The sequence below is a fragment of the Wyeomyia smithii genome, chromosome 2, assembly GCF_029784165.1.
Source record: "Wyeomyia smithii strain HCP4-BCI-WySm-NY-G18 chromosome 2, ASM2978416v1, whole genome shotgun sequence".
In the NCBI taxonomy this organism is placed as follows: Eukaryota; Metazoa; Arthropoda; class Insecta; order Diptera; family Culicidae; genus Wyeomyia; species Wyeomyia smithii.
In genome coordinates this window covers 260,809,016-260,822,597 of record NC_073695.1, presented here as the reverse complement: position 1 = coordinate 260,822,597, position 13,582 = coordinate 260,809,016, and the positions used below count along the sequence as shown (strand labels likewise).

At 38.0% G+C, this 13,582-nt stretch overlaps 2 protein-coding genes across 5 annotated transcripts in view; both read right to left on the bottom strand.

Annotated features, from left to right (window-relative positions):
• LOC129720680 (serine/threonine-protein phosphatase rdgC) overlaps positions 1–13,582 on the bottom strand; it is a 240,188-nt gene that overhangs the window by 119,406 nt on the left and 107,200 nt on the right. For all 4 annotated transcript variants that reach the window (XM_055672239.1, XM_055672237.1, XM_055672236.1 and 1 more), the window contains 2 exons: positions 10,692–10,819; positions 8,683–8,776 (listed from right to left, as the gene is read on the bottom strand). In XM_055672239.1, coding sequence (XP_055528214.1) covers positions 8,683–8,776; positions 10,692–10,819 — 222 coding nt within the window. The remainder of the gene's footprint in view (positions 1–8,682; positions 8,777–10,691; positions 10,820–13,582) is intronic.
• Positions 9,276–9,820, bottom strand: LOC129724718 (histone H2A.V-like). The gene is made up of 2 exons (XM_055679850.1): positions 9,816–9,820; positions 9,276–9,717 (listed from the first exon to the last, which is right to left on the bottom strand). The coding sequence occupies exons 1-2, from the start codon at positions 9,818–9,820 to the stop codon at positions 9,276–9,278; spliced, it is 447 nt and encodes a 148-aa protein (XP_055535825.1).

Genomic DNA, 13,582 nt, shown 5'->3' with positions numbered 1-13,582 from the left:
ATTCTTTCCCGCATCCTGTTCCATAGACTGAGGCCGTTGCAGTGAAGCTTGGTTAGTGATTGCTAGTGCGGATTTCGCGCCAAATGAACCCGCGGTTGGCAGCACCCTCTCCGAATTGGTTGAAACTTTTTGGGTGTGAAGACATCACCTAATTAAGCATCTCTGCATACTTACTTTTTCAAAATTAGTCTAGACTGTCTTCTGAAAAGGGCGAAACTTTTTTTGCCGATTTTTTTGTAAATCAATATAATTCTAAAACGGTAAATTCTACAAAAAAGTGTTCTACAAGTAACTTTTAGGAAATTGTCTGAATTTTCATAAAATATATGGAAAAAGTTATATATCAAGTCCTACACTGGAAAAATGCAATTTAAACACAAAACATCGATTTAAAAAAATTGTCATCTCCAAAGTGGCTAAAAATTTTTTGGTGAAAGGCTACATTTCGTTCATACACCGCAACTTGAGCATATTTAAGGGGAAAAAGTAATTCTCAAAAATAAAAAATTAAAATGCAAACTAAAACTAAGGTATATTGCTTTTTATGTGTAAAAAAAACCTGATAGAATGAAGTGTTTGAGTGTTGTTTTTGACTCTGGAAGCAAAATCCTGCGTGAAACACGTGGCCGCTGTAGAACATAAGTAACCCAAACGCGGTAGGTAATTTTCTCCCGAGAGGAGTGCTTTTGCTGGTGTTTTGACTGCTACAATACATGTTTATTCTACCTGCAGAATATATGTTTTTTCTACGTACGTATTTTTCACCTATTGTATCTGTTGTGCTATGTATGCACGATACGAACCTGTTTAAAAGCTTGATTAAATAACAACGCTACTCAATCAACTCATGACTTCATTTACAAAAACCAGTCGTCATTTCTTAAGGACAGAAAAGATTCGTTGGCTGAAGGTGAAATTCTTGTGATTTGCGACTTTTCGGAAAATTACTCATTTGTTATCCAAAATGCAGCTCAAGGTTATCATTGGAATAATTCTCAAGCAACAATTCAATCATTTGAAATTTATTATAAGAGGGATGGTAAATTAGAAAATGTAAGTTTCATTGTAATATCAGAAGTTATGACGCATGATACTGTGGCTGCCCAGCTATTCATATCAAAATTAATTGATTACATGAAAATTATTTTTATGTCAGATGGAGCAGCTGCTAATTATAAAAACAAAAAAATTGCGAGCCTGTGTGATTTTAAATTAAGGCATAAATTAGAAGTAGAGTGGTACTTTTTCGCAACATCACATGGGAAAGGTCCCTGTGACGCAATCGGAGGTACTCTCAAACGAATGGCAAAGAGAGCAAGTCTTGCCCGAGATTACGGAAATACTATTGAAACTCCAGGAGAATTTTATGACTGGGCAGTTCAACAAACAGAGAAATGTATAACTAAATTAAATTTCTGCTCAGAGGAACTAGAAGAACTATTCAGTCAAGTAAAACCTATACCTGGAACACAGAAATTTCATAGTTTTGTACCTTTAAGTGATAATCAAATAGCAGTTAAAAGATATTCTAGTTCAGAAGATGGCCCAAAAATATTTACTGTTTTTAGTAGTGGTAAGAAATAGATGCTAAGTGATTATGTATGAAAATAAAACATTTGAATTATAAAGTAAAGTGTTTTTTCGTCCACATTAACACCATTTTCATAGGTAAATTTATCAGGTAGGTTCATAAAATGTGAGAAGCATTCCCATCTGTAATACAATGAATTTTAGGTACATGCATACACACACATATATATATATATATATATATATATATATATATATATATATATATATATATATATATATATATATATATATATATATATATTGAAATTAGACATTGAGTTTTACTTGTTTTAAATTGTTTAAAACTAAAATAATCAAAACATAACAAGTATTTCATTCTATCAGGGTTTTTACACTGAAAAAGCAATATACCTTAGTTTAAGTTTGCATTTTAATTTTTTATTTTTGAGAATAACTTTTTTTCTTAAATATGCTCAAGTTGCGGTGTATGAACGAAATGTAGACAACAATGTTGTCTTTCACCAAAAAATTTTTAGCCAATTCGGAGATGACCATTTTTTTTAAATCGATGTTTTGTGTTTAAATTGCATTTTTTTCAGTGTAGGACTTGATATATAACTTTTTCCATATTTTTTTATGAAAATTCAGACAATTTCCTAAAAGTTACTTGTAGAACACTTTGTTGTAGAATTTACCGTTCTTGATTTACAAAAAATCGGCAAAAAAAGTTTCGCCCTTTTCAGAAGACAGTCTAGACTAATTTTGGAAAAAGTAAGTATGCAGAGATGCTTAATTAGGTGATGTCTTCACACCCAAAAAGTTTCAACCAATTCGGAGAGGGTGCTGCCAATCCTTGAGACGATTTGGGATGAAATCCGTCTAGTACGGTTTTCGAGCGGACGATCTTCAACGGACCAGATGTTCGCCTTGAGACAGATTCTTAACAAACTTTCGAGAACAAAACTTGCAAACATATCTTTTGTTCATAGTACGATCCAGTGAAACGCGAAGAGTAGATTATGCATGAACGTGGTTTTTTAACAAAACTGATTAAGCTGAGTCGTGCGGCTCTTGACGGTTACAAATCATGCGTCAGAACAGCTTGCGAATTTTTGGACACATTTGTGACGTTGGACGTCTGAAGCAATGGGAACTTGCTGTGATGGAGGAGGTCTTCACGGCTCACAGGAAAGAAGCTGCGAGACTCACTGCTAAACACTACCAAAACAAAGTACACGGTTGCTGGCAGAAAGTCTGGCACGAGAGTTGATATTACGGTGGAGGTGGATGAGGATATTTTAAAAGTGGTTGATGAATTTGTTTATCTTGATTCACGGCAAAACCATGAACATCTGCATACGGACACCGTATATTGACACGTTAGGCATCCCTGATTTTCCATGATTATAGACCTGTTCACGTACGAATGTGTGCTAGCTGAGGTAAACATAAAAAATCGCTGTTCTCTTTTCAATGCTATGTTTTCAGCAGCTGGACAGACATTCATTTGAACACTTATCATAAGAATAAAACCCGGTTCTGAATAAATTTCTCATTCTTTACTAGGAATCGGGAGAAGCTGCTGAACATAATTGACTAAAAATGGCAAAAAGTGACGAAAAGTCGAAACAAAGATGCGATTTTTGAAGGGAACAAAAGCAACTTTACATGGATTCACACGTTTACTAGTGTGCGTATGTGAAAAGTCACTGTTTGCTATTTCAAACTCGTTATCGCGGTGTAACCACACTTTTGCACTGCAGCTGTTCGATTTTGCTTACAGATTACACGATAACTCTACCACGAGTAACAAGCGAATAAAACACCAACAACAAATCCGAAGCTGTCAAATGCCATACGAAAAAATGACAGCTGAATATAGCTTCGTCTGTTTTAAAACTGCAAAATCGGTGATAGCACTCGCAAAAACAAATGCGATGTTATCTCGACTATAAGACATATTTTTTCCGTGTTGGATATTTTCGTCACTGCGACCAGTTTTTTGATGTTTTGCGACATATTCCCCCTTCTAAGTGTTGCTAAGTCAGTATTACTTGTCACTATTGGAAGTGGTTTTTATAATCTGACCAATAGCATTAGTCCAGTCCGGTAACACACTTCGTATGAAGCGCACAACAGTACTGGGATTTATTCTCCACATTTCAGAGAATTACAGTAACGCTCTATCGAAGAACCTCTACATTTTGCTACGTGCTAAGATCAATCTTCGAAAATTCCATTATTTTGCGAGTCATAAAAACGCTCGGTGTGATGAACCGCTTCGACTGCCTACCAATGAAAATATTTGTCCAGTTGAGTTCCACTTTCAGAGTTGCTTATGCTTTCAGTTCCATTCTAAGGGAACAAGCGGATCACAGAAGAGCTCTTGGCCAATGAACTGATGAGACGATACAAGTCTTGCGCTTCCGTTTCCACTTATTCCACAGTGACCAGGAACCCAATATAAACCTGCTTGATTATTACAACCCAGTGTTTGAAGAAATTAAAGTCTTTAAAGGTGCTTGACTGTCGGACATAATGCAAATGTTTGAGTGCCTGTATTTCCTTCGTAGCACAGAACAGATATGCAACTTCGAACAAAACTCTGCAGCAAATCGGTGCCCGAGCTTTCGCATTCATTTTTTACTGTTCCATCCTACACTGATTTTATAGTGCATCGTTCGAACACTTCGCTCCAATAGTTTGAACATGCACCAAAAAATTATTATTTCTTGTTTCAATGACCAAGCAAAAAGGTGATCTTGAATAGTTTAATAGTTCATAGTTCATAATCTTGAATAGTTGAACGTTGAATAGTTGAATAGTTCATAATCTTTACACTCTTCGTTGTGCATCTTAACTGGTGTAAATAAATTACCCTTTAGCTTTTTCTTGAAAATTTGAACCAGATTTAAGAAGAAACTGCAATGCTTACTTAGCTCCTTCTCTCGCTTCTGAAGCTTCCGTCCTCACTGCTTATAAAATATATACTAAATTGTACGTTGAACCTAGATTTGCGAAGAGTAAGAAACATTTACAGCTTTCGGGAGCCAAGCATTGTAGCAAAATCTGATTCCACAGTGTGCAAACGTAAAACAATTAGCGATGCAGATATTTTGAAAAGCTTTACCAAAGATGTATAGACCTATTTACGTACGAATGTGTTAGTGCCACCCGTTGAGAAAAACACAAATAAATCGCTGTTTTGTTTGCAATGCTACGTTTTGAACAGCTGGAACATTTTTCAGTTGAACACTTATTTTATGTTTAAAATTTGTGACCCAGAATCTAAAGTAGCTGGTGAACGTAATCGACAAAATAAAGGAAAAGTGTTGAAGCAACTCGTTTACTAGTGTGCGCAGGTGAAAAGTCACTTATCTTTATGAATGATATAATATGCTCATGTAAGATATAAATACTGCTTTCTAATTCAAGACTAAGTGCAAACAGATTGGGCTTCAAATGGTGAGTCGACAACTTGGAAGGAGCGTCAAACTTAGCTCCGGTCCTCACAAGTTCCTATCTCACGCCTCCACGAGTCATATGATACAATGGACTACCCTTGGGGTTTTCGAACGAAAGGTGTTGCGTACCATCTGTGGTGGAGTGCAGATGGAAGATGGATCATGGCGGAGGCGGATGAACCACGAGTTGCATCAGCTGCTAGGAGAACCACTCATCGTTCAAACGGCAAAAATCGGGGGACTACGGTGGGCTGGGCATGTCGTTAGGATGTCGGACGACAACCCGGTGAAAATGGTTCTTGATAACAACCCGACTGGAATAAGGCGACGGGGCACGCAGCGAGCAAGGTGGCTCGACCAAGTGGAAGACGACCTGCGGGGCCTCCGCAGACGACATGGCTGGCGAGCTGCAGCCATGGACCGAGTTGAATGGAGACGACTTCTTCGAACAGCAAGGGACACTTCGGCCTGGAGCTGACTGGTAAGGTAAGGTAAGCAAACAGATTATCCATGCTATTCCACTTCTCGTTATCGCAGCAAGATTCAAAAAGTCCTTATTTCGGAATTTTTCATACAGCCTAGGCCTTCGAAAAGAATAATGTTCTCGCCTACACTCTGAAAATCCAAAATTTTCAAAGATCGTGGAGAACCTTCATTTTCAGATAAAGCATTTGAGATAGAATTAAATTGACAACTTTCATCAATAGCTATATTTTTTCCCTGTATAATTCTGAACTATATTTCGAGCGCAGGTTTGTAGAAGTTTGCTTCAATTCGTAAAAAAAACTTGATGCTGATTCATAAATTTAGGTCCTGCAATTTCTGAAAATAAAGCGAATAAGTAGAACCGCATTCAACTGACATACATATCTGCTGTTCTAGTGTGAAATCAGCATCATTGTTATCTATAACTGTTTCCCCACGTTCAATTATTTAAAAAAAATTAGTTGCTTCTAGCCAGCATTAAAAAATTGGTTTGTGATCTAAAAAATAAGACTCATGTACTCCAGTGATAACATGCATATTATTTGCGAAAACCACGTCAAGCTTTAATTCAATGATCGTCTTTGGTTAACTCTCTGAAAACTATCTTTTAAATTTATTTAATTCATTATTAAAAATTGGACTTACGTTGGTATACGATTTGTAATTGATTGGCCTAATATGTATAAAGTAATAGTTAGTATAACAAGGGTTACTGCGCCACTAGGTGGATTAATAAAGGTTTTTTCATACCTAACATTGCAAGTAATGCATATCAGACGCGCTATACACAGCACTGCTTACGACATCAGCTACAATGTAAAAAAATGATTGTCGTTAGTCAAGATATTCAGTTTTCAACTTGGGCAACAATGAAATTCATTAAAAATATATCTACATAAAAACCGTTGCACGAATGCGGGCGTATGAAAAGGCACTCTCGCTATAAGCGTAGTACGCAGTTGAAAAGAAAAGAAGTTCACGAAATTTTGCCCTTTTTACCAAACGGAATTTTGACAGCTGAGAATGCTTCACAGTAACGATATCTGACGTCAGTGAGCGCATGCTTTTTGCTTTTTTTCTAGAACACGAACACACTTGTTTACCGCGATCTGGTGTGAGAGCAGGGATGCCAGGTATTTTTTCAAAAGTCTTCATGGTCCGCGAAAAGATGTCTTTCTACCCGAAGCCCGAAGGCTGAAGAAACTTTCCGGCAAATCTGAAACTGTCGAGCAGAAAAAAAGCTCACCACTAATGCACTAATGCAAAATTCGGGTCGTTCACATATTTTTCAATGTCTTCACATGTTTTCTCCAATGTCTTTACGCTGTCGTCACAAAAATGGATGTCTTCATCATACATTCAAAATATTTTTCACGTTATTGTTACGTGAAAGTTCCTATACTTCTTTATTTTCTGTCATTTTGCATTATTTAAGTGACAAACATAACATCTACGTGAAAATCCCATGCATACTATGATTAACCACGTACCAATCACGTACCATCACGTGAAAGAGTTACCTGAACGAAAACAGTTGCAGCGGACAATAACAATTTCCGAGAATGTCGTAATATTTATCAGTTTTTATGTTGTTCCATTCATTTACGAATTTGCATACCTGAGTGATATCTGATAGCAATCACGTTTTACGAAATGTACAATTTTCATTTATTTCTCTAATTTTTATGAGCTAGGAAACGGGTTTTGGAAATTATCAAAATATGTTGCGTAATAAATCACTCAGGTATGCAAATTCGTCGTTTACCAGTAGATGAATTTTAAGTTTCAAAGGATTATTCATCTCACAAGGTCATGATGAACTCAAATAACAATCACGTAGAATCTACTAGAAAACGATAGTGGAAAATATTCACGTAACTTTTCCGGTAACTATAACGTGAAAAATATTTTGAATGTAGGCTAATGTCTTCCAATCTGGCATCGCTGGGCGTGAGACGACCAACCAACTGCCTGGCACTTTCAGTACCTGAATAATGTCAGTGGTCATTATTCCGTGCAAGAACAAGTGACATTTTGCTTCACAGCAGTGTTCACAGCAAGTGAACTTTGTTTTTTCTTTCAGTTTATGATTTTTTTTTAGCTGCGTAATAACTACCAGAAGAAATTTCATTTCCTGATTCAGTGCCTGAATTTTACATGGGATTGAGATAGGAAAATGAATTTCTTTTTGAACTGCATACTGCGCTATACCAGTACCGGAGAGAACAAAGGATTCTCTCGGCGAAAAAGCGGCGAAAAAGGACTGTATGAGGTCCTTCTGTTGAATGAATGGAATATAAGCGTGATAAAATTTCGAGTGTAAAATGCATTCTCTCAACCGCTAGATGTCAATACAGAAAATAAAGAGATTTTGTCTCATTTATGGTTCTTCAGTTGAACAGATGTGTTCGTAGGCATATAACAGAACATTCTAGTATTGCTTGGACTTCAGCTTGAAAGCCATTGGCTCATTGGAATTGATAGCTCTTTTCCTGGGCCAGTTACTTCTGCCCTCACTCGATTGTTCATTTTTGAATCATCTGTGTAGAAAATGATTGATCCTGGATGGAAGTGAAGACCACCGCGTTCCCAAACATCATGCTCAGGTTCTAAAAACTATCCAAACTTGTAAAAAAATCTTGAAAAAATCCACCGAGCATTGTGTTTTTCCACGTTGTTCCTAGAGTTCCACGTCATTACTGTTAACCGTTATGTATTCCGCATTTTTAACACCCGTGATTGCTCAGAAGGGTACATAAATTGATTTGCATTGTACCGCCTAATCGGATCGGAATATGATAATGAATTTCCACGTTTGAAGCCGATGAGTTGGGCAGCGATAAACTCGAATAAAATAACCGGGCTCTGAAATAAATGGTGTATTTTTTCTTCACGAGAGACGATAAACTTTAAATTTAGGGTGAATAAGTTTTAGAGAAGATAAAGTCCGGAAATTCAAAAAAAAAAAATGTTGGTACAACTAGCGATTCCACATTCCAAGCACGGAACTTTTTGTTGGATAACTTGGCGACAGGATGGCGACAATTTAAATCCTGAATTATTTGCTACTTTAAAAAAAAACATGATGTGTTAACAATATGGTTTTCATCAATTATGTCCAACGTACAATATGGTAATCTTCTTGATGGTAAGCATCCTTATGGCTAACGCTATATATAAGCAAAAAATAAATACGTACCGGTGGAAGAAGCCTGAGAGGTCTCTCTGGAATCGACGGGTCGTCCGGTGGTTTCTGGAATGTGCGTCAGTAGTGCGTTGAAAAAATTGTATAGCTGAAAATGAACACACGAGAAAACATTAGAAGTGAATCAACGTAGACTTTACAAAAATAAATTCAATTATGTACTGTTTTATCAACAGCGACAAGAGCGTTAGCGTTTCCATGCCAGTTAATTACCCACCAGCCAGCCGAAGCCGACACCTCCGAGTCTGCCGACCGATTAGCTCTCAATTCAACTTAATTGGATGTGGCGCAACGTGCGACCTCGGAAGATCACTCGGGGGATAATCAAAATTGATTTCTCCCAGCTTGACTCCGATAGACTGACGGCAGTTGCATCAATTAGCGTGTATTTATCCAACTAGCTGACAAATGGCATCGGCAAACAATTTCAATTGCGAAGAACCAAACGAGAGCCAGTCGTTGATTGCTTTCCGGTGTTTTCAACTTGGATCGGGATTTCCCTCCAGGTATGGTGATATTACACAGAAATCAAGCAAAATAGCGTAATTAACCTAGTTCTGTACATTTTTATTTAAGCATAATTAGTGTTAATGATCGTTGCCAATTAGAGTATCTCTTTTCGCTAGCAGGGCCTTGTTGATGTGCGGAATGACGCCCCCTCCGGCGATGGTTGCCTTTATCAAGCAGTCCAGCTCTTCGTCCCCTCGGATTGCCAGCTGCAGGTGCCGTGGTGTGATTCTTTTTACCCGCAGATCTTTGCACGCGTTACCGGCCAGCTCTAGAACTTCAGCGGATAGATACTCCAGGATGGCGGCCGTATACACGGCGGAGGTTGCTCCGACGCGTCCATAGCTGGTGGAAGCATTCTTCAGATGGCGATGGATTCGTCCTACTGGAAACTGAAGTCCGGACCGGGAAGATCGGGATACTACTTTCGCTTTTAGTTTGCCGGTTTCCTTGCCTGTCTTAGCACTGACCATTTTTCCGTTTGTTTCAATAATGTTCGTTGTTGACAGATGCACTTTTTCGCTTAAATTGACAGGAAAGAAGTTTATGTTCGTATTTTTATTGTGGATCGCGGTAGTTTTTTTTATCTCTGTTCATCGGTAATCAATGAAATTATCTACCGCATTTTACTGCCCACGCAGGTGGCAGAAATTTTCCGCCGCAAACAGGGTAATCGAATTGCTTTTGTGAAAGTGCACAGGAGGCGAAAGAAGGCGTGCCACCAATTTTTTACAATATCCAGTATTCTTGTATAAACTATATGAGTACACCAGTACAGCTTCATGAAACTAGCCTGCTGGTTAGATTAACTAGGGTGGTACTTTTTTAAGTTGCAAAAATGGCAGCGTATACGGTTGCCAGCCTCCGTACTTTAGGTGTACACCGTTGGCATTCACCTCAAACTTTTGTATGCAACTGAAATTTCATTCTAAATGTCTAAATGTAAAGTACAGCACAATTTTGCAGATGACATAATTTAATTCTGAACTTTACACTTTCAAAGCAATCCTCAGATTACTGCTGGATAAAAGAAATGTCTATTATGCCCTTTGATAGTACGCACTGAGCGGGTTTCCACTCAATTGCTAATTAGCGACACTAAAACTTTGACTTTTGAAACGTAACAAATTTCAGAAAATTCAGGATATTGAAAAAAATCAAAAAAGTCCTTCAACAACCTTGATCAACTATAAAATTGAATTTGAATTTCCACTACTAATCACAAGCTACTAGCTTGTTGTTAGTTGCTGGTAAAACAAATAAATAGTGCTGAAAATCAACGATTCAATAAACTGCATTTGAAACAATCTTTCAATATTTAACGTGTAGCATTAGTGAACTGGAAAAAGATCCGAGATAATTGAAAATAACGAAAACACACACTAGTGCTTCTTTCAAGCCACCTGGTATTCCTTAAGGCAAGGCAATGTTTCAAAGCATATAAATTCGATTTCAACTACTGCGCCATCAGCAGCACTAAGGATTTAGCTACTCACCCGAACTTGGTCCTGCTCGCCGGCATATTCGATGCTCTGGAAGATGGTCCACGTATAGCGGCGTCGGATTTCCATTCGTGCAAGGAACCGCCGATACCAACGCTGAATCAGAAGAGCCGATTTTATGGCTGAGGAGTGAAACAAAGAAAAGAACATAAAACACAGTTAGGTCCGGCAGTAAACTAGGAACCGAGTGAATTCCCACATCCCCTCAGGATGGTTCGACGGAAAAGATTAACTTTACTACTGGACAGTGAAGTTAGGTTTCGGAAAGAATTATAACAAAGTATTAGTGGTGTACGGTTTCGGCAATGGGTTTTTCATGATAAAACATTCTTTTCGAATGGCACATAGTGAAATTGAATTGTATTACTATTATTCTAAAACTCATGGCCAAAGAAAATTGTATACCAATATTCATCCCATAGATATAGAGTACACATCCACTTAACAACGAGAACAGACATTGAAACAATACATAATACCATAAATGGCCTGACATTTCTCCTCCGCAAATGGCACTAGAAGTTCAAACAACAAACAGTAACTTTTGAAAAGCAAAGAATCGCACAAAGCATTTTCAGGAAAACTCTTCCTAATGACTGCTTTGACCTTTCGCGTCCTCCGGCTTATCAAAGAACATTGCCACTGTGAGTAGCCAGGTTTCCGCCACCGTCGGTGGAAGCCGGAAAATCTTTATTCTCCCGTTAGCCACACACGTTTGCGAAAAGTTTTCACTTTATGGCCCTATTCCATTCCAGCAGAGGCATTTATTATTTACTTGAGACTAACAAACGGTGTGCCGCAGAAGCAAAAAAAAAAAAACCAAAAATCATGCCGGCTGGAGTCTGTTACCCAAATTTACTCTGGCGGATGGCTTTCTTGTTTTGGGCACGTGCTAAGTGAATCATTTCGCACCATCCGTGACGCTTTTCGTGGGTGCCAGGATAGCCTCGCTGTAAAGTGAGTGAAAACGACGTTTGGTATGGAAGGGGAAAACAAAAGGCTAGGACTCAAATCGGAAAGGTTGATTCCGGTTTCCCCCGACAGAATATGGGTATAATTTTCTCCAAATCGTTTGCAAAGTGCTAACGCTTCTGCGTCACGGCATACAATTTGCTCGGTTTTATTATTCTCCTCGTTATAGGTCTTTATGCATTTGGTGCTTTGCTTCGAGGTGGATACATCATAAACCAGCGGAAAAAGGGGCAAAGCACCTGCAGTGCGTACGCAAGGAACTGAAAATTGCCGATTTTGTGGATAAAGAATTTTGTGGGTTTTTGTTCCTAGAAAATCATCTACGATTGTTTAGGGGTAGATTTTTTTGGAAAATTTGAAAATTGGTCATTTCATTTCATCCCTATTTTCTTAAATTGATACTCTTTCCTATGTAACAAAATTAAATGAAAACTTGTGGGCCACTACTTGGTTCATCTACTTTAATTAAAATAAAACATACTCCTTCGTGCTGTGATTTAAGGTGTGGAATCCTGACACCATCATTCCCACGTTCTCCAACTCAAATGAGTACTAATAGTGTCACCTTTGTAGATATATGAGATCAACATAAGTATGCATTGAAGGCACGTCTAGTTTTGTTATTGCAATAGAGTTCGAGGAAACGTGAACCTCTTTTAACTGGTTAATGGCAGGCACGTAAAATTCCTTGACATTGATTTCAGTGAAGCATCCGATCGGATTGACATACCATTATTACAATTACATTATTATAAGCTGCCGAAAAGGGAAATCGAACCCCGACTTTTCAGTTGGCTCCATATTAAACGAAAAACAAACAAATAGTACACTTTCAAAATAATCTTTCCGAACCAATATCAATTTGCATTTGTGTTCATTTCTTTTAATCCTGCATGTAAATGTCATGTCCTTCACGTTTGAAAAAAAAAACTTATTTCCGCAGATGAAATTTTTCATGGAATTCAACAGTTGTAGCGAAGCAGAGGAATCTCAGTCAAAAATCAATCTATGCCACACTCGGTGCGATATAAAAATGTAATACAATTTAGTTTGGCCGAAAAATATTACTCATTTAAATGGATACGGGCATCTGAATGTGTGACTTGTCTTTTCACCACCAGGCGGCACTCTTAGCACTGTGGTAGTGCCCGTAAACAGGAGAATTCAACCAACAAGTAGCTCATCTTGCTCAAAATGCTCAAATTTGGCAGCATCTTAGCTCACAGTCCACACTTTTTACACTAATTAATTCTGGAACAACAGGTAGTATCCAAATTTCGGGCAAAACCAGCGCACGTTGACGTTACACATCTGAATTTTCCAGATACTGGTAGCTCAGACTAACAGACATAACACTTTGAACAAATTTTCAATAAAATCATCGTTCGGATGATTCCAGAACTTCATGTCAGTAACACTAGCACCATCTGCTGCCGTGTTCGCGCTGCGTCATGTATTTCGATATCAGCGCTAGCGTTACTGCATGTGTCAAATAGGGAACCACAAAATATGTATGAGATTGCATGACAGCGCCTCAGGCGGCGTTGTCGCGCGATGACTGTTATTCGATTAGAAATTTGAAATGATCGTTTTTTGTGGCGATGGAGCCAGGTTCCAGTGTTACGTCTGTTAGTCTGTGTTGGTAGCTTTGTTTACCTTCGTGCGATGCAGCTGTGTTTTCGATTTGAGCAGATCATTTCAATGGGCGATTAAAATGACTGTTCGACTGACAGCTGGCGCTGCAGTAAAAATGTTGATGATGATTTGTAGGCAGCATTTTAACTTATCAAGATTCTATTTGCAGTGAGTTATCACGAGTTTACGTAGCGGGAAACTTTGGAAATTTAGATTTTTTTCATTAAACGTAGATTTAAACTAAGAAAATGCAATTCCAACACGCTATGTACCTACCA